We start from the raw sequence: 21,118 nt of genomic DNA, 5'->3' as shown, positions 1-21,118 counted from the left end.
CTGACCAGTACCGTCCATAATTACAGGGATGTCCGGTTCTTACTGCCATAATATGCAATTTTTATATTGGTAGTAATGCAAGTTTGGAGGCTGGTGTATTTCTAAACCAAGGGCATTCTGAGTCCTTTTAAACACAGTTTGATCTCAAGTAGACTGAACCAGAAAAATACTGATTTCATTGAGGGAAAAAGTGCAATTATATCTGCATTGTGCCATAAATTTTCCCCTTTGCTGTCTGAACAATGGCTGCAATTCACTTCGTGCAATCCTTAAGCACATAGCATAGCTTTCACAAACAAATAATTACGGCTATGTGAGAGAAGGAAACAAGATACACACTCAACCTTGCATTTGGACATGTTCTATGCTGTCAATAAATCCACATCCCACCAACTCCTTCTGTCACTAAATACATGTTTCTATGGGTGCTTTGATTGTAGAGAATGGCTGTATAGAAGTAAGCATAAAAAGCCATTACAGAGTCTGAAATACACAGTACAAACGGACCCTGCCGTCACGGTGATAGGGCAAAATAGAAAAACAATATGTGGAGAAATTGTCCACAGAGGATTGGACCTATACTCAGTGTCATCTTAACTTCACACCCTCACTTTCACCAGCAGCGACTTTCATAAAAGGTAGTGCTGGGGATGATTGAGCATATCATGACCCTGCAGTGCATAACTTCCAAGGGCAACACTACAATTACCACTGCCCTCTCTTTTTATAACTATTCCCTCTGATAAAGTTTTGATTATTCTTCCTCGAGGAGGGTTGGTGATGGTCACAATTCAGCAATAAAATAAATGTATTTGTTTCATTGCAATTATAAAACATGCAAAGCTGTCACAAAAATATCGCATTACATGTAGTGCTGACCTTTGATAGAATGTGCAGACAAGGTTAAAAAAAAAAAAAAAAAAAAAAAACTATCCTGGAGCTGTTTGCAGTACCTGTTTTTGGGCATAAATGTAGTTCCTTGCAAAGGCAGGTGGTAAATATCATAGCATTACACAGATATGAGCCTGCAGTGATTATTGCCAGAAGACGCAGGGGAAACGAAAATAACAGATGTTTAATGCTCCAGTTAATCTTTTTGGTAGAAAAAAATAAATGTTACAAAAATAATTGAAATCAAAGGAGTCCAATGTAATCCAATTCACTTTATTTATATAGCACATTTAAACAACAAAATGTTTCCAAAGTGCTGCACGAGATCATAAAAACAATAAAACCAAAACAATGCACTGAATGAGTATAAAACAATGAATAGAAATAAAAACACATTAAAAACATTAAATAGAAATAAAAACCAATTTAAAAAACAATAAAATAAATTAAAAAAAAAACTGGGGACCACACAACTTACGCAGTGCTAAAAGCCAGAGAATAAAAGTGGGTCCTAAGATGAGATGTAAAATACTCCGAGGTGGGGGCAGTTCGGACATAGAGGGGCAGAGCATACCACAGCTTAGGGCCGACAACAGAAAACGCTCTGTCCCCCCTGGTTTAACGGTTTGTCTTCGGAATCTCAAGCTGGAGCTGGCGCTCAGATCTCAGGGCGCGCGGGGGTCGGTAGATTTGGATGACCATAGTCTTGTCTATGAAAAAACATGTAAATTGGGTGTAACATACAGAAACCGAGCAGAACAGCTGTGCCGGTCTGGTGTAACATCTGGTGGACGCTCCAGTGCATGGATTTTTTCTCTAGGAGGAGAAGAGGATGTTGGCGCATAAATGGTTACACCTGTACACGTTGACAGCATTGTAGTCAACTGCCAAAACACTATCTGTTTTTCATTAGCTACAAATGTCCAGGGCGCTATGTCATAACCATCAGAGTGCAGAGAAGACACAGGAAAAATGACAGATCCATCAGGATTTGGAGAAAGTGGAATAAGTGGCAATAACTACAGATGGCTGGGCAGCCAATACCTTGTCACTGTATATTTGAGGGAGAAATGTGCTTCAAACCACTGCACTAGATGATGGAAACACTGGTGAAAATGTGGCAGCATTTCTGAAAAGTGGAACTACACAGTGGGGACTTGAAAGTGATTGCATGTGTCTGTCTCGTTGACAAGGAAATCAGTCGGTACAAGGCAACATCCTTACTATATGTGTAAATGATGATGCTACAAACGTAGTGTTGGCTAATGGTGACATGCTCAAGTGGGAGTGGGTGCCTTGTTTTCCCCATTCCCAATGGCTTGAAGGCCAGTACAGTGACTAAGCTGATTGGTGCATGCATGAGACTGGTGGGCCATTTCCACTGAGAGCACTGTGGTCCTCAGGAGAAAGCAGAATACGTTAGAGCTAAAGGTTCACAAACTCATTCAATCCTGCAAGACGAGCTAGAACTCAACCTGCGACATGTTCAAACGCCTCCTTAATCAGAGATAGGTTGTCACCGCCGTCTTCTCTTAAAGATCAGTGGCACAGATGCACGGACGATGGATCTTACTGATTAGAACTGGCAGTAAAATCAAGTCCATACTACCAGTGCTAGCTTTGCTAAAATATACCACCACTGCTTTGAGTGGTAAGACTTACATGACAGTATCCATGGTGCACATCATAACTATAACAAACAATATCATTGTATATTTGAGAGGAGTAGTATACATTTTTGTTTAGCAATATGAATCTTGTAAACATATTTACAGTGTAATTGTTTAATTTTATAAAAACAAAGCTAAATAAATTCAATAATCAACAGTGTTAATTAAATTATTTGTATTACCTGTGGTTGCAACACGCCATTAACCATGAACAACAACAACCCATGGAAAATCACTGTATATATATATATATATATGTAGTGATATATAAAGTGATTTTTTCATAATACTGCTCATTTAAAATATCTCTAACAGGCATCTGGACCCAGGTGAGCACAATAAAGATGGTGACTTCAAAAACAGAAAGGCATCATCCCTACAGAACAGAATGTGTCCTACATATGTAATTAGACAGAGCTGTCACTGTTCCAATGTTGACCTGAGTTCTTGATCGAGTCCCAAGCATCTCAGCTTCCTCCAGATGAAAACATGACAGGCAGTAAAAGACAAACTTTCTGCTCAGTTTCCCAGCGTCCCAGAGGAAACAGGTGCTGTGAAGAAAGCTGAAGAAGCCTCGGCTGTCAATATAGCCTGCAGTGCCAATCCAGAGGAAGGCACCAGTGCTGGAAGCACAGAAGAACCAAAGGAATTCTGTTTTCTGACTTTATTTGGTGAAGTGTGTGGTGTTCACCTGTCTGCCTAATGTGACAAACTGGAGCAGTACTGGAAAGAGACCAGTAATCCCACCCGAGGATGATCCAATACCGTGGAGTAGGGAGAAGAAAAGTTTAACCAAACTTTACAAGCTTGCAGTCTGTGTGTGACGTCAACATCCGTACCATCTGAAAGGGTTTTCTCAGCAGCTGGACTTGTCAACAAGCTATGGTCTCGCCTGTCACCTGAACATGTTGATATGTTAATTGCCAGGGTTCTAGCAAGCGCTGTTGAGAGTAGGTTGCCCCCGACGTTGTAATTTTGCTCCCCTACGGAGCGATGGTGCCCCCTACGTTCAGTTTTCAGCAACGTAGGGGGGATTGTCTCTTGTATTTTTCTTTTTTTAATCGCTACCGTTGTAATAATTGCCGCACACTTGCACACAAAAGGGACTTCCAGATGTGCACGGGTTGTTTTAACCCTCTTTTAATACATCAACCGCACAATCTATTTAACAAAGGCGATTTGCTCCGATGCTCCCGTCTTCACCTGAGGACCCCTCCAGCCACTTAGCTGCTCCCGATAGCCTGTGTGCACTGTCCAATATAAAGAGCGTAGCTTCAACCAGACGTAGCTCGTCATGTTTATAACTCGCAACGGATCATTCTACATGCATGCACACGGATGGCCACTGACGTCACTCTGCTGCACCAACTGTGATTGTGAAGTTGAATTGAATTATGTTACACTGCGTGGGGGGCGGGGCATGAAAACAAAAATGCAATGATCTCTTTGCTTTCTTTAGCTGTGTCACAAAATGAGCAGTGTTGAAGAAGAAAATTAAAATGCAATTTTGATTACTTCTTACCAATTTCATTTATGAGTCAAATAAGGCAGCTACAACCTTCAATGCATTAGCCTTTCTGCTAATGCATTTTAATTTTCAAATTTTCCATTTCAAATTGAGTTTTGGTACCTTTTTGCTGGGCCACCTTTTGAAAATTTAAACTTAAATGTTATTTCCTTTATCATTTTAATGAAGTTACAAAATGAGCAACCTTGAAGAAGAAAATGAAAATTTGTATTATTTATTATTCAATTTATTAAAACAAATAAAAGTAAAAAAAAATGAAGCTATATTCTGAAAATGAAAAAGCATTTGTGTTAATCCATTTTAAATTGAATTATGGTACAGATATGCTTCCATAGGTTAAGGCCTAAAAGTGAAAATGTTTTTTCTGAGAATATTAACAGTTGATTCAATACGACTCATATATATTTTGAATAATGTTTTCATTCTTTAATGTAATTTTGATCACATTGATCATTAACCTTTTCAAAACATGAAAAACGAAAAAAAAAAAAAAAAACACTCATTATTTGATATTTGTCTCCAAAACCAAAATGAAAAAACGGAACGATTTAGTACGTGACCCAGAAGTGAAGCGTTACACATTCTGCGATATCTTTAGCTCAGCAACACTTAGGAGTCTCTAAATCCTCCGAAATGTCTGTGAGGAGGTTCTGTGCCCAACACCAGCTAAAGCGAAAAGGACACGTTTCGGATGCGCAGTTGGTGATCTTGTCATGCCGAACTGCCGTTAGCATAGCCGTTAGCGTCGGATGAGAGTACACTTCCGGGTCACGTACTTTAGCCAATCGGTAATGGAGAAAACAAATAAAGGTGTTCGTTTTCCGCTACCATTTTGGTTTTGGAAACAAATATCAAATTATTTGTGTTTTTTTCGTTTTTCATGTTTTTGTTACATAATGAAAAACAAATGAACGAATGATACACAGATTCTAGGATGTATTTAATATTGTATCAGGAAACAAACTTTCCATGCCGACTTGTTCCTGATTCTGAAATGGCGTGTCATAAATCTGACAAACTGTCATGTGACAAACTGTCATGTGACAAACTGTCATGTGACTTGAACTTTGAAAAAGTATTGTGGGATTGGGAATCCCATGGAAAAATGCAAAGACGGCACCAAAGCGGAAATGTTTCTTTAAGAAGTGTTTTTCATTCTTACTGGGATTTGATGCATTTCTTTGCCAATTTTGTTCTGGTCTGTTTGTGGTGTTCCCCAGGAGAATTTAAATTCTGGGCATATTTGGGTGTTTCTCTTGAAATCCACAATAACAAGTTGTGCCATTGTATTGGCACAACTTTCAATCTGTGAAAAAAAAGAGAAATGTCATTTTGGCAGTGTTTGGGGGGCACACTGGTATCAGTAGTGGATGAGAACTTTTGAATGAAATGGAGGTAGAGTTTAAAAAATGTTAGCAATCATCCCCAGCAGCTTTAAGGGGGAATTCAATAAATTGTCCTATACATTCCTCTTTGTGGGTTTGTTGGTCTTGGTACTATTTCAGTTTGCAGCACTGGGATACAAGTTTATTGCAAGACGAGTAAAAATAAACAACATGGAAAATCTTGGCCCAGGTGGTATCGGGGTCCTCTTCTGATTGAGAGCTTGGGGGTTCAATACCAAGATTGTAACTGTCCATATCTCGAAGTGTGGTTGGGCCAGAGACTGAACACTAAATTTGCTGCTAATAGAAGATTAGCACCAGTCCTGGCAGCTCTGTCCCATTGGTGTGTGAATGTTTGTGTTTTGTGTTTCTTTTGAACTGGAGGAACGCAAACAACGTCTGGGAATGCAGGGAACAAGGCCGACACGAACAAGGATAGAGAGGAGGAGGAATAAAAAAAGACAACACTGACTACAGATGAGAATAAATCCTACACAAAAAAGGACAAAAAAAAAAAAAAAAAAATGATGAAATTGTGTTCAGAACAACCTAAGAATGTTTGACCAGAGAGACAAGCTTTGATGTAAATTTTCTGTGTTCAAAACAGGGGACGGGACATAGATAAGCAAACTGCTTCTCTCGTCTCCTTTTTCGGCATGTACAAAAAAAAAACAAAAAAACAAAACAAAAAAAAAGTGAATGTAACCATGTCGGAAATAAACTGAATAAATAAATAAAAATATTTTAATGTGCTTTGGAAATATATTACGCAAGTTCAATTACCATAAACCGTGAGAAAGGGATGGATGTTTTCTTTTCTTTAAAAGTCAGCTGAGTTATTGCTTTCAAAGGATACAATGTCTCTTTCTGTCTGCACTTCAGTGTTTACTGTCCTTTAATGTTTGACCGGGTTCATTCTTCAGACACAAAAGGTGACAATTCCACTCCTCAATCCCAAAGAAATGTATAGAAAGAATGATGTCTCTTGAGGTTATTCTTATAGAAACGAGCTTCACCAAATGCCAAACGAACAATGAAATATCGTGAGACGTTACCCCGATTGAGAGTGAAAAGATGACACTCCATCATTCTCTTCAGACCAGAATATAGTATAGTAACATTTCAAAGTGTGTTTGAAGAGCAGATATAACATATCAGAAGCTGCACATTCTGCACTGAATGATTTCTGTGCATTGGTTCACAAAAAACTCACACAAAACAAGCACAATAAAGGGGGGGGAAAAGGTCAGAAATGCCAAATAGAGATGGTTTTGACTTTAGAGAAGAGAGAGTGGCTGTAATGGACAAAAGATGTTGAACATAAACCTGGCCGGCAACAGATAAAAGTGTCAGACCTTAGAAAAGGTTAATGGCTCTTTCGAGTAGGAAAAAGTATAGCTGGTGCTCGTATTGATGATGCAAAATAAGGAGATGGAGGCAGGTGTGCTGTGGTGGCCCCCTAAAGCAACAGCTGAAACAAGAACTTAAATTATTCATCTTATGTTAAAAAAAGAGTGGAATTCCATCAATACACATCAGGAGGTAATTACAGGCTGGTTCAACTCTTACATATGTATGAGGACTGAATCAGAGCCCACTGTATGTACTTCTGAATCAGTTTGCGGTCTATGATACTGCATGTAGTAAATGTATAGTCTAAAACGGAAGCATTTATTCAGGGAGCATAAATGAAGGCTATGTCATTTGGCTGTCAATTACAATCATTTTCTGTTTCTCTCACACATACAGTAAATCTTTTACTGATAAGAAAGTTTTTTTTCCTTTTTACCAATTATCTTCGTTCCTTGTTATTGAAGGATTTAAGAAAATATAGTCCTTTACCAATAATCTAAGTATCATTTTGCACTGTGATAAAAGGGATGTTGGAGTCTTTGTGTGTATGTGTGCTGGGGCAAGGGAGGATGCATTTGATATTCACTTTGCAAAGCTTGCAAATTGCTTACAAGGATTTGCCTCAAATAAAAAGTGCAATATAAATAGAGTTTGATTACCTAAGTCTGCTAAGATGACTGAACAACCGCGGGGCATTTTCAATCACTACTAAGTAAATCACTAAAAGAGCTGCTTGTTACCATTTCCATATGATGCAACACATGTGATTTTCTTTGTTATGTATTTTGGTTCTGTAAAAAAACTACTTTTTTTAGTGTGATATTTTCTTAGATTGCTTGGTTAGCTCAAGGATAATGGTTCATATTGCAATGTTTTGTTAATGAGTTCACATGTTCTCGAGCAGAATGGCTTTTTCTCAGGGTGTTATTTTCTCATTTAAAAACCTTTATTCAAAACTCTGCCCCAGGAACAAACTGTGGAGCTAAATCTAAAGCCATTAGGATTTAAAGATTTGAAACCTTGTAGGGACACGTGAGCAAAACCCAGTGCAATCATTCTGTACTTCCAGGTGGTTTACAGTCAGAAATGAATGTACCAAGAAAATGACTTACAGGAAAATAAATCAGAGCTCGGGGGTGCAGCCCAGTACTCCTGAAACCTTTGGGGATTTAAAGAAGTAATCACATAACAGGCAACAGCGTCAAACCACAACTTGCCTTCCTCCATATGGTTTGATTTCTGCTGGATGATCACTCTGATAACAAACACTTCAAAACTAGAGGAGAAACACTGATTTACGCTGAATGATTTAAAATAAATATCAATAATTTAAACTTCAAAGTGTACAATATGAAATAAATGAATATACCAAATTACAGAAATGGTTTTCACAATGTGATATCTTTTAAATAAACATGTAGAAATACATTAAGGGCTTAAGATTTCAAAATTATGTATGTAAATATGTTCTTTTCAAAGGGGGGGTATCATGTAAAAACCACTTCTTCAAGCTTTATATCATGTCATGCAGCCATTTTCCTGCTGTTATGCTCGAGGGGACGAGCCTCCGCCTTAGGGACGAGGCCCTTCCTCCCTTCCATCTTCTCTTCCTTAGTTCAGCCTACAGCACCCGCCTCCACAGATTTAGCTTTCAATTTACTTATTTTAAATACTTTTGTAAGAAATCCATGGCATATGTTGTCTGTACTCATTAATGTACACATAAAAAAAAAAGTAAATAAAACTCGAACCCGCTTCCAGCTCCGTCAAAACAGCTGCAGTCACAGCAAACAGCTGAGAGAAAACTGCGTGTCGATCGGTTTACTCTGCTCACCGTAATAACTGCCTGCCTTTAATTTTTAAAAATACCTTCAGCGAGAAAATTTATTTTTGGATGCGGAAAAAGCAGCCCTCTTTTAGATTTTTGGTTACCGGGTGTGTGTGTGTGTGTGTGAAATCACTTCTCCTCTGACCGTATGTTAGCATTCCTCACTTTCATAACCATTTAAAATTGTAGAAAGTAGTCAAATACAGCGCACAGAAAAACAAAAGTACACAACATCCATGCGCGTTTGTATGAGTACTGAAGGGGGAGTGTTCACAGTCAGACAAGCTTGGAGTTTCCTAAAGACAGAGGCGAAATCAAAGCATCATGAATTGTGTGCTACAGAGGGAAGTTTTTTTTTTTAATACTTGCTGCATTTTCCCCAAAAATGCAGGTAGCATAGTTATTTGAGTATGCTATAGAATGGTACTATGTGCCTGAAAAAAACATGATATCCCCAGGAAGTAAAAACAATGTGTATTTGGAGTCATCAGCCTCCCTGCTTCCAGCTGGCTTTCTTTTTTTTCCTCCTGACAATTGCTCTGCCAGACCCAGGCGTCAGCCATGTGGGAAGCCAAAGATCTGATCACACAGACGGACCACAAGCTGCGTATGGATGCGCATGCACACGTTAACACAAACTACGGCTCTTATTCTTAGTTCTCTGTATTATTTTGTTCCTTCTCTCTCTTAATGAGCAGGAAAAAACATTTTTCTTCTCAACAAGCTCAAAGCCACTTCAGCGCTTATTGCAGCTTCAGTTATAATGGGCCAAGTCATTACAATATCTGTAATTAATCATAACTTTTGACAAAAGGAAAGAAAAAGAAAATAGGCCAGGGTTAATTATGTGATGTAAAAAACGTGTATTATAGTCCCAGCTTTGAATAAATCATCCTGCACACTTTAAGGGTGCCATTGACCTGAAATATGAGAGCTTCACTTAGCAGAGAAAGCCTTGCTGTGTATTGAATGTAATAAGTGCACTGTTCGACTGTTGGAAAGGTTCAGTTTAGACCAGTGTGCCTTTTTTCAGCTGTTTCCCCCCAAAAATAGTTCTTTACTGTGCTTTAGACCAGTGGTTCTCGAACCCCCTTTCTCTTATTTCTGAATCCAAGTATCCCCTTTTGTCTGGCTATAACATTTTGCTTGGAAAACTACTTAAAAACAACTATATAACATAATGATGGAATGAACGAGTGATAACGCACATTCTGAAGAATCTTATTTTGTAAACAAAGTATTTAGCGCAGTGGTTCCCAACCTTTTCTGGATCGTGACCCCATTTTAATGTCAAGAATTTCTGGCGACTCCAAAGACATTTTTTGGTAGAATTAGTTTTTGATCATCTTTCAGCTAAGATTTTTTTTTACTACATTTTAGTTGAACTGGATTCACAAAGTGAAAGTCTAGAAATACAGTTGTTTAAGAATGTGTGGTTTGGATTAAAAATTAAATAATTAAAACATTTCAAAAATCTATTTTAATGTTTCAGAAATTTCAGGCGACCCCATTTAAACTCCAGGCAACACCACATGGGGTCCCCCTGTAGTGCCAGGGATCGGAATAAAAACCGGTTCTGAGAACCGGTTCCCAGTAATCCAATTCCTAGGAATCGTTTGCTTGCCTGCCAATTCCGCTTAAAGGTTCCTCTTACATCGCAAATATGTAACGATAAACTCCTCCAGGTCCTGTATAATGTGTTAATGCTAGCGCCAAGTGAAGCTTCTTCCACCATATAGTTGTTTGCTGTCCACCGCGAAGAATCTACCTCCTCCACCCGTAGCTGTGCTGTCCTCCGTGCTGTGTTTGTAGCGTCTCTGTTGCTACGCTAGTCACTGGGTTCTGTACACTCGCGCAAAAGTTGCTTCTTGGACTGACTTTTCTTCCGAAAACAACAAACTGCAGCTAGAACACACACCTCGTCACCAGTTTATGTCCTCATGGTAACTAATCAGACACGGGAGACGGACTGGTACTGACCGTTGTCTTTAGTTTGCTCTTTCACACGTTCAGACACATGGCTGATGACGTCACATGTAACAACTGGGACGGCGTCTCTGAAGATCCATTTATAGAAATGTAAACAAAGGCTAAACTAAGGCTAAGCTTTACCTTTTAAATACATAATAAGTGCAGCTGTACTTTTGGTTAATATGTTCTTTTTTTTTTTTTACAGAAAAATTCTTTGTTTTATGTCTAAATTAGTTTTGGATCAAGTTGTTCAAGTTCAAAAGGAGCACTGGAAATATTCTCAAATGTGTATAGCCAAAATGTGTCATATGTTGTAATAATAATAATTAATCAATTTTATTAAGCGCTTTTGCATATATTATTATCTAGTGAAAAAATCTATACCTGGTGGATTAAAAGAGAGCTGATATTCCTGCAGGAAATTAAAGAGACAAAGATAATATAATAAAAAGTTAAAGCAAACAAATCCCTGACCCAATGAGAATCGATAAGGAATCGAATCGATAAGGAATCGAATCGATAAGCAGTATCGATAATGGAATCGAAATTGCTAAATTCTTATCAGACCCATCCCAATCCATCACATACCCCCTTTTGAGAAACACTGCTTTAGACGAAGCTGAAATTGAAACTGGAATACCTGAAAGTTGGGGTTGACTGAGCCTGTCCTGTGCTGTCTTTTCTCTGAAGCGGACCCAATAACAGCCTCAAATCTATGCTTCATTGGCCAGCATAATGGCTTGATGCTATTTATCATTCAGAACACTGCATCTGACTTAAACGCAATTAAAAAGTCACCCAGCGTGGAGATGGATCTTTTTTACAACAGTCTCCACAGCGATAAATAAGAAAGCGAGCAGTCTAACACCTCACCAGGGCCAACACTAATGTGTAAATTAGAAGAGTGTCAGGAGAGATCTCAGTGTCAGCCTTGATGTGTACTATCATCTATTTGCATCCCCCCCTCTCGACTGGGGCAAGCGAGGCTCGTAGTTAGGAAAGGTTATTATCTGATGACACGTGACGACCAAGGGACCCTTTTCGAACATCAGATGTTGCCATGGTGACAAGACTCAATAAAGAAGCGGATGCTTGCAACTGTTTGAAGCAAAGGGTGTTGTGTTGAAAGAATCACAGCGACTGAAAAAGAGAGTGCAGGATTAACAAAGAGCTAAATATTTGAAATGTGACAAGAGCATCCATTAGAATAGGAGAGTGTAGCTAGAAACACTATGCTCATTGTCATTTTCCAAGTACAAAAATAAAATTGGAAATAAAAGTTCAGCAGCCCATCTTTTAATTGATAGAATAATTTACCTTATATTTAGTGAAACCTAAGATCTACACAGACTGAAAATTGAGACTTTGTAATCACTGTGCTTTGTTGGGTAAGTCAGTCTTTATCAATATATTTTGAAAAAAAAAAAAAATCAAAATTTTCACCTTTACAAGATTAAGAAAGATCTTTATGTGATTTTCTTAATTTAATTAATTCATCTTTGAGTTTACATGAGCACCTGTTGATAATTTGAGATATGGGGTTATTTAAGTGCATTACCATAGTGATGACCTTTGATCACCAGAACTCTATCCGTATTGTAATCTTTCAGCAACCACAACACAATCAGTAATTCAAAATGGTATTCCTGAAGGTTTGTGTTGTAAAAAGAATTCAAGAAATGCAGCAATGGAAAACTTTTTTTTTGCCTTACTTGGTTCTCACGCCTTTTTTGTGTTTTTCTTGTCTTTTACTGTATTTTTCTGTAATGTAATTTTATTGTATTTTTTAACGTATTATTGCTTTTGTTTTGTGCACTTTTCTGTCACTGTGTAAGTTTACTTTGGGGCGGCATAAAATTAGACCGAGGGTTGCATGTGGCCCCCAGGCCACCGGGTTGCCCATGTCTGGTCTAAAGCCACACCCCCATAAACTTGAATGCACATCTGAGATATAAAAAAAATATCCCATGAAGCAAAACAAATAATGATCTGTCAAACAGAAACACTGAAACCTCTGCATCATATTTAAGGCCCCTCAGATCTTCATTTGTGTTTCATATTTCCAGGAACAGTGATTGGTCAGGGTTTTTACATGATTCCAACTGCTACAGAGGTCTGATTCCCTTTGTTCTTTTTCTGAAGATATAATGTATGGACTACTCTCGGGATGGGAGGACCATTTCAACCAGAATAACAAAGAGTGCTGTAAGATTTCTAACTCCACCTTTAAGGCATACAGTATGTGCACATTCGTAGCATGAAGTTGTCCATGCTCCTTACACCTAATCTTCAAGAGTTATGTTAGCATAATAACAGTCACACATTTGTAAATCAAATACACAAGAGGCTTATACAGTATTACACCACAAAAAGAATTCAGTGAGCTGAAGAATACAATCATGAAACTTCTTTCATAAGAACTGCCACTATTTAACTATTTAATAAGTGTTCCATCTCCATTATCAAACAACCAAGCTAAAGTGGATTGCACATCTGTGGAACCAGAAAGTTAAAGTACGCCAATCAATGCTACATAACAAGTGTTTGAAGATCTTTCAAATATCAACAAAATACAATTGCCAGTAAGTTTCCAAATATTGTTTTGCTAATGGTGAGTCAAACCCAAAGCAAAACAATATTTGTGAGGTCCAACACTGCAAAGTTGCTTTCAGTGATCGTAATAAATCATCAGAAATAAGGAGCCTGACAGCTCGTCTGCAAAGGAGTCCAAAGTCCTGCTGATAACAGCCTGTAGGCATCGATAAGGTTCAAAGAAAACACTTCAACACATGCTTCATTCCCATATCATTGTCAGATTGTTCACATGCATTCAGGGTAAAAATACTTGTAATGTACTTTAAAGCTCAAATTTAGGAAATTCAGACAGAGAGTGTGCCTACCTTACTGTCTGTGGGTGAGTCCTTCTTGACTAAATGCTGTCCCATTCTGCTGACAGAGGCTGGAAAGAAAAAGTGAAAGTTTTTTAGCATGGGAACACTGCGTATGACACATTCAGAGTGAATATAAAGATCACATACTCCTCCTTATCACAGCTAGAGTGGCTACATCCTGAGTCACCATGCATTGAGAACCCATCACACAAACACAAACACACAAGTGTTTTCTGTCGATTTTAACTGAAGAAAAAAATCAAGGAATCAGAAATAGTATGTTATGAACATAATGTTTAATTTGTCATCTAGGCACATATTTTTCTACATTAGACTGTTCAGATCAGGGTCTGCCTCCATGGTGTTTGCATGCATCTATGATCTGAAAAGCACCAGCATTCACTCACAGCTCAAGCACATAAGTGTTAGGTCTGTGGTTCTCAAATGATAGTAGTTGTGATATGTGGAGAAGAGTTGGTGGGTTCTCAAGGAGGCTGGTCAACATGCCCATTGAAAGGGAGGAACAAGATAAGCCTTTATCCTCCATTCAATAACCATGTTAATTCAGTAGAGATGTTAAAGCTTTAAATCTAAGAGTTGTTGAGCAGATAATGCCCTTCCCTAATTAAAAAAAAGTTCATATTGAATTGGAATAAAACATGGTTCCCTCTTAATTTTAATGATTTTTTTTTGTTGTTGTAAAAAATAATTTAATCAGATTCAAGGTGTTCCAGACAAAATGAAAAATGTCATGTGAATGTTAACACGTCAATTATCAGCTCTAATTGAAATATTAGATTTAAAAAAGGAAAACCTCAACCTGTCACATTAGAGCAATTCTGTCGTCTCAGGAAGCTGAGGTCCTTATTCATTCATTTGTGTCATCACACTTAGACTTCTGTCTGGTTTGCCCAAAAAGAGCATGGACTACAGATGATACAAAACGCAGCAGCTCGGGTTCTCACTGGCTTCAGTAGATATGAGCATCTTACTCCTGTGCTGGCCTCTCTTCTTCACTGGCTACCAGTTCAGGTCAGAGCAGATTTGAAGGTACGGATGTTGACGTAGAAAACTGTAATTGGCATTGGGTTATCTTACTTGTTAAATCTGTTGAACCCATATGTTCCAACTCGGAGTTTGAGATCCCAGGTGACTGGGCTTCTGAATGTCCCAAAATACTGTTGGGGAACGTGTTTTTTCATTTCGTGCTCCAAAGCTATGGAACAGCTCACCCACTGAAATTAGGCTGGCTCCCTCCCTTGATGCTTTAAAGGCAAAGCAATGAAAAAAGGTACTGGCTATTCGTACGGTTGGCGTATCAATATCTCGACATTCTATCTGTACACAGCACCCTTATTTGGCCAGTTTAGGTCATGTAATAGGTCAGTAATTGGTCAGTTTAGGTCTAAGACCAGGAATAATCCTTACCCTAAACCTAATCCTAATTGTTGCGATATTGGGTTATAACTTAACCCAAAACCTAACCCTAAACCTAATCCTAACCCTATTCCTAACCCTAACCCTAAAACGCTATGTCATTGTACTTCAGTAACGTGCCAATAGCACTCGTGGTTGTTTGTACGGCAACCGTACAAATAGATACTTTCATAAAAAAAACTATTTATACTGTGACATATGAGTCCTAAAATTCCTGTTTTTTTACAGTATGTATGTCTTTCATATTATTATGATTATTTTTAAATGTTTAATGGCTGATTTATTTGATGCACAGCACTTGGATTGAAAGCGTTCTATAAATAAATGTATAACATTATTATTATTATTATTATTATTATTATTAATAACCATGCGCTAACAGAGTAGCCCTGAAAAGGGAGCTCTATCTTTTTCTGGAGGTGTTTGCTGCATTGTAGCTTTGTTGTTTCTTGAGCTTCAAATAGCAAGCAGCTAGAAGTGTACCCATGGCCTAGAAGGTAAACTTCAATGATTGCTTATTTCTCTCCATCAAGAGGAAGTGTGAAACCTCAGTGATGCCCAGTGCTCACAAACCGGAATAAACCAGAACAAGCAAGGAAACCCTGACAACAAGTCAGTCAAATAAAAACTGTGATTGGCTTTTACTTGTAGGTTAAAATAAGATAAATGTCATTTTTGCCCCTTTTTTCTTTAAAGTAAACAATTCAGAAACCTCTGTGTCTGCAATGAAAAGTATTTCATCGTTCTTGACACAAAATTTATTTTATTTCTTGTTTTTCCACTCACCTTATGAGTGGTGTGTGCTATCAAAATATATATTCTGCATTAGCACTTGTAGTGAAAAACAGACTTTCTACAGCAGTGTATTGATGGTCCTGTGAACATCCTGACACATGCAGGAACATTCTGAATTTATGATAACATTAACCTTAGTAAGGCAGAAAACTAAGCATTTGAAATCAACAATGTCCAAAAGCTGGTATAATCAAATCGAGAATGTTTTATATTTATTTTTTTCCTTCTGCTGATACACACTCTTCCTATTTCCTCTTGAAACTCAAATTCACCATAACCTTTCAAACAATTCCAATAACAAAAAAAATGAAATAAACCCACTCCAGAACATTCGCATGAGCCTGCACGCATTTTGGATTAAACTGTCAAATTACCTTGACAAAGTCAGTGTCTGACTGTGGGCTTTTACTTGTGAAGTGGAGGAGAACTGTTGAAGGTCCATGTTCTACAGTCACAACAAAAAGGAAAAACTGAAGTCTTGATTGGTTTCCCTTTTACATGCAAGGCTATGCAGTGATGCACTGATCGTCAAAGAGGTGCCATTAAATAACTTTAGCTTATTTACATAACCCCGGTTCTATGAGATGTCTCACTATGGCATGCAGTCCCATCTGCGGCCCTCAGAAGCTTTTCTCAATCTGTCAATCCTGATTGGCTGGTGAAACATGTCTGTCCGCCAGGGACACTCCCACCTCCTATAAGATGAGGAGGCGGACGGGCAGACATCATTCAAAATAAGCACCTCTTCTCACACGCCCAGGGGACCTGTTGTGAAGGGCTTTATGGCTAAAAATAAATTTGAATTGGATGTGTTGAGGAATGGGGAGTCAGTGGAGGTTTTGGATAACAGGGGTGATGTGGTTGCAGGAGTGGGTTTTGGTGTGGGTGAGGAGGCGAACTGTGCCATTTTGGATATACTTAAGTTTGTTCAGAGGTTGTGCCAAAGAGGTTGCTATACACATTTTCGCGGTGACATCATCTCAGGGACATTTGCCTTAGCAACGACCTTTGCCATTTTAAGAGGGGTTTACATTTTCCTGACAACCGCTATTTACACTATTTACCACGGACAACATGAAGGTTTTACTCAATGTTGTACGAATATTTCAGCAGATTAGAGCCAAAGGCCAAGCACCGATATGAAGGGAAGTTACATCTGGTTGGTTTGGAATCTTGTCCATACCAAGCATCACAAGGTTCATGGAAAAACGGCCCGACGACATGGCCAGAGTACTTCATTAACAGCCCTGGCGTCTACACAACTGGAGAAGATGAGAACAAGCTTGGATGCATATATTTTCTTTAAGGTAGGCTTATGTATGTGTTTTTGTGTCTATATAGGCCTGTGTCATCATGATAATTGGCTTGTTACGCGATGTGGCTATGCTAGGCTAGCGCTACTAATAATATAATAATAATAATAATAATACAGCCTAAATTAAAATATAAATGGGTATATGAAGCACATTTGTTTATTTAATATACTTACAGTTCATGTACAAGTCAACGCATTGCATATTTACTGTTAATTTCACGTTGCTTGTCTTCAAGTTAGACATACTAGCCATAAACATTTCAGTCATTACTGAATAAATTACAGTTTCAATGGAGGGTAATTCATAATCAATGTCATTAAATCAGTCAGGAAGAAATCAGATCCCCAAAATACACAACCAACCATTAACGAAATGTCTACTGCAAACATTGACCACTTTGATTTTGGGCTCCATGTAGTTCCATCTACGTTTTTTCGCTTCTGTGCTTGAATCCATAATTTCCGTTTCAGGCTTTTTTCTGTCGGTATTCTGTAAAAGGCTATCGTTTCCTTCAGCCAGGTGTGGTTATGACAGCCAAATACTACACAGGATTTGGGCATTATACGATAAAAATCAGCAAAATCAGCAGTAAATAGCGGTTGTCAGGCAAATGATTACCACTCTTAAAATGGCGGCGCGCGTTGCTAAGTCAAGTAATGACGTCACGTGAAAAGGTGTATTGCAGTAATCAAGGCGGGATGTGGTGAAGGCGTGAAAAAGAGTTTCAGCGACAGGGAGACAAGAGATGTTTTTGAGGTAGATAAAGCTGTTCTCATGACTTGTTTGATGTGGTGGTCGAAGGAGAGGTTATTATCAAAGACGACACCAAGGTTTTGGCAGTGAGGGGCGGGAGACAGGTTGGACTTTTCAATGGTAAAGTAAAAGTCTGAGGCTTTTAAGGTGATGGAGTTGGGGCCAATGAAGAGCATGTCAGACTTGTCACAGTTGAGAATTATAAAGTTTGCTTGGAGCCATACTTTGACATCAGAGAGACAGTTTGACAGAGTAGAGTGGGATTCAGGGGCTGAGGAGAAGGAGCAGTAGTTGATGAAGATAGATTGTTTTCTGTCAGTGAGGTATGAATGTAACCAGGGAAGGGCATCACCAGTAATACTGAGGAGGGTTTGCAAATGAGAAAGTAGGATGTTGTGGTTGATGGTGTAAGATCAAGATGAACAAGAACAAAGAGAAGGCCGGAGTCAGATCAAAGGAGGGGGTCATTTCGGTGCTATGTTTGGTGTGGAATCCAGGTTGAAATTGTTCTAACAGTTGATTATTGATGAGATGGGATGGGATTTTTGAGGCAAAGACACTCCAGAATTTTTGACAGAAAATGGAAATGGAAGGAGAACTGTAGAGGGTGACAACTTTTGATTGGAAGAATGATAAAAAAAAACAACTTTTTTTTCAAAGGGTGTGTATCAGGAGGCTGAGTGTGTGAATGAAGCAGATTTAGTTTAGGAAGGGGTTAGTTGGTAGAGACAGGAGGAGAGAGTGTCATTGTAATGATTGACAAGGTCGTCAGACAGCGGGGGACGGGAAGTAGACAGAAAGTTGAGAAGACAAGAGGAAAAATCTTGATGGGAGATGAATTTGAATGTTTTTGAAAGATGCAGCTCTTATTTATTGGGTAGGTGGAGTCTTACTATGTCTAACAAAATGTCAAGGTAATATATGTCAATATTAGGCCTGCAACAAAATTATTTTAGTAATTGATTATCTGCCTTTTTCAATTGATTAATCAATAAGAGAAATAGCACAGTTTGCCGTTGTGATGCATATTGAGCTCATCACATGAAACTACACTAAAAATCAAATTACAATTAACATAAAACAATCTGACAAAATAATTTTACATGACTTTTTAAATTGGTATTAGCATACTTAAAAAAACTATCTGAAATAACGTAAAACCATTTTTTCCCCTATAAATTCAACAATTAAAAAATATATATATATAATTTGACATTACACTTAAAAAGTAAAACACAACAACCTAAATTTGTAATTTTATTTGGCTGTGATAATGTGACAATGTTTTAACACCAATATCTGTTGTGGGCTTGTCCAACCACAAAATAATTCAATAACAAATACAGCTTCCTTTAAACATTGAGCAAAAGAAAAGTACATACATTTGAGGTAGTCAATGGTATTGATTTTTAAGTGTGTTATCAATAGTCAGGCAAAAAAAGTTTTCACAAAAAAACCCCCAGTAAAATAGATAAAAATCACGGTGTGACAGTTCGAAAGAAGCGTTTAGTGGTTCCACACCTTAGTCACTTGCGGCCTTTTCCTATTTTGGAAACTTCAGTTAGCTAATGCTCAACTGACTGCTCCATGCTTCTTGGATAACCATGGCAACAGTTCAATAGTTCCTTTTAAATCTGTCTGGGCAAGCGGAGCGTGGTACGCCGAAGATCAAAGATCAGAGACCCAATGTTAATTCAACAATGTATCAAGTCTATCAACTCATTTTAGAAAGAGTATTTGTTGAGAACTACAATGTTAAACTACAATCTAGTCATGAGTATAACATCATGTTTTGTGAATTTCCAATAAAACCAAAGATGTGCACATTCATAAAAAAAAACATCTTCAAAATAATTAACTGAACATTTTTATTCCTTGTTATACTAGCATTTGGGAGCACTTTCTTTAAAGTCATCAAATCATGTGCTGCGTGGATTCTGCAAAATGTAAAACCTCTTCTAATTGAACTATCCTCAAACTGGGCTCTTCTACCAAAGGAAGAAACACTGTTTATTTGTTATTAAGAGGAAGAGGAATAAAAACAAGACAACACTGACTACAGATGAGAATACACAAGAAAGGACTGTTCAACAACTCAAGAATGTTTGACCAGAGAGACATGTAAACCCATGTAAATTTGCGATGGTAAAACAGGGGACGGGACCCAGATAAGCAAACTGCTTCTCTCCTCTCCTTTTTCGGCATGTACAAAAAATGTAAAAAAAAAAAAAAGAAAAAAAAAGTGAATGTAACCATGTCGGAAATAAACTGAATAAATAAATAAAAATAAAATATTTTGATTTGGTTTTAAAATTGAATAACCAAAGAACAAAGGGTTCATGGATTGCTCTGCTTTGTGTTCTTAAGATGTTGTCAAAATGAAAGGATGAATCACTTCATAATAGCTTGGGGCTATAAAATTCTTAGAAACAATCAAGCAACTCAAAGCTTTGATTATACCAAACTGCATTCACGGTGGAATTTGCTAAAATACACAAAAACAAAGCAAAAAAAAGGTTGTTTTTTTTTTAACCAAACCTGCTGTGTCTCAATGACACTTCCTCTAACACTGGAGTCAGCAAACAACTTTTACAACATGATGACTACCAGGAAAGCTATAGGTGAAGAGCCAAATCCACAATGTGCAGCCTGTCTGATAACGGAATGCTGCTGACAAATCAATGTAACTGGACCCCGTGGGAGCGTTTACCAAGGGAAAGAAAACTAATGAATGTTCTGTTAAGAAAGGACATAAAAAGGCTGTACCACAATTGAAGAAATCAGTCACAAAACATCTAAACATTCCATCAAAATACAATTCTCCCATCTGGACTTAAATGCTTTTTTGCGTGCCTGCAGTTACGCGCTTCTCTCCTACTCGTATTCTCCAGTCCAGCTTCCTGACACGCACACCGCGCTTAAGTAGAGCAAAACCGCGGAACAAATCACGAAACATGGAGTTTTCCCAATGCTTGTAAATATCATTGAAATCTGTGAAAATTATAAAGTTTACTTTTAATTTGAAATTTCATTGATAAACAATGTAAGAAGTTGATGTGATCAGATCATTGATCAGATTATTGCAGTGTGACTGATGATAGGACGCATTCTTCTGTCCAAGTCACAGTTAAAATATCTCTCCTTGATCATCATCATCATCATCATCATTGCTGTAAAGCATGACCAAGTTAGATGCACTGGAGATTAGGGGTGGGAACCTCGCGATACGCGATACAAAGCTCACGATAACGATGATCCCACAATATGATGATACTGAAATTATCAATATATTGGTTCGAA

General features: G+C 38.0%; 1 protein-coding gene across 2 annotated transcripts in view; it reads right to left on the bottom strand.

Moving 5' to 3' along the window:
• Positions 1-21,118, bottom strand: part of mbpb (myelin basic protein b) — an 86,016-nt gene that overhangs the window by 48,156 nt on the left and 16,742 nt on the right. For both annotated transcript variants that reach the window (XM_028470241.1, XM_028470240.1), the window contains exon 2: positions 13,527-13,585. In XM_028470241.1, the coding sequence (XP_028326042.1) occupies positions 13,527-13,571 (45 nt within the window). In that variant the 5' untranslated portion in view covers positions 13,572-13,585. The remainder of the gene's footprint in view (positions 1-13,526; positions 13,586-21,118) is intronic.

The sequence above is a fragment of the Gouania willdenowi genome, chromosome 16 (genome assembly GCF_900634775.1).
Source record: "Gouania willdenowi chromosome 16, fGouWil2.1, whole genome shotgun sequence".
NCBI lineage: Eukaryota > Metazoa > Chordata > Actinopteri > Blenniiformes > Gobiesocidae > Gouania > Gouania willdenowi.
Note: the sequence above shows the minus strand (reverse complement) of the source record. Positions and strands in the feature narration are given on the sequence as shown.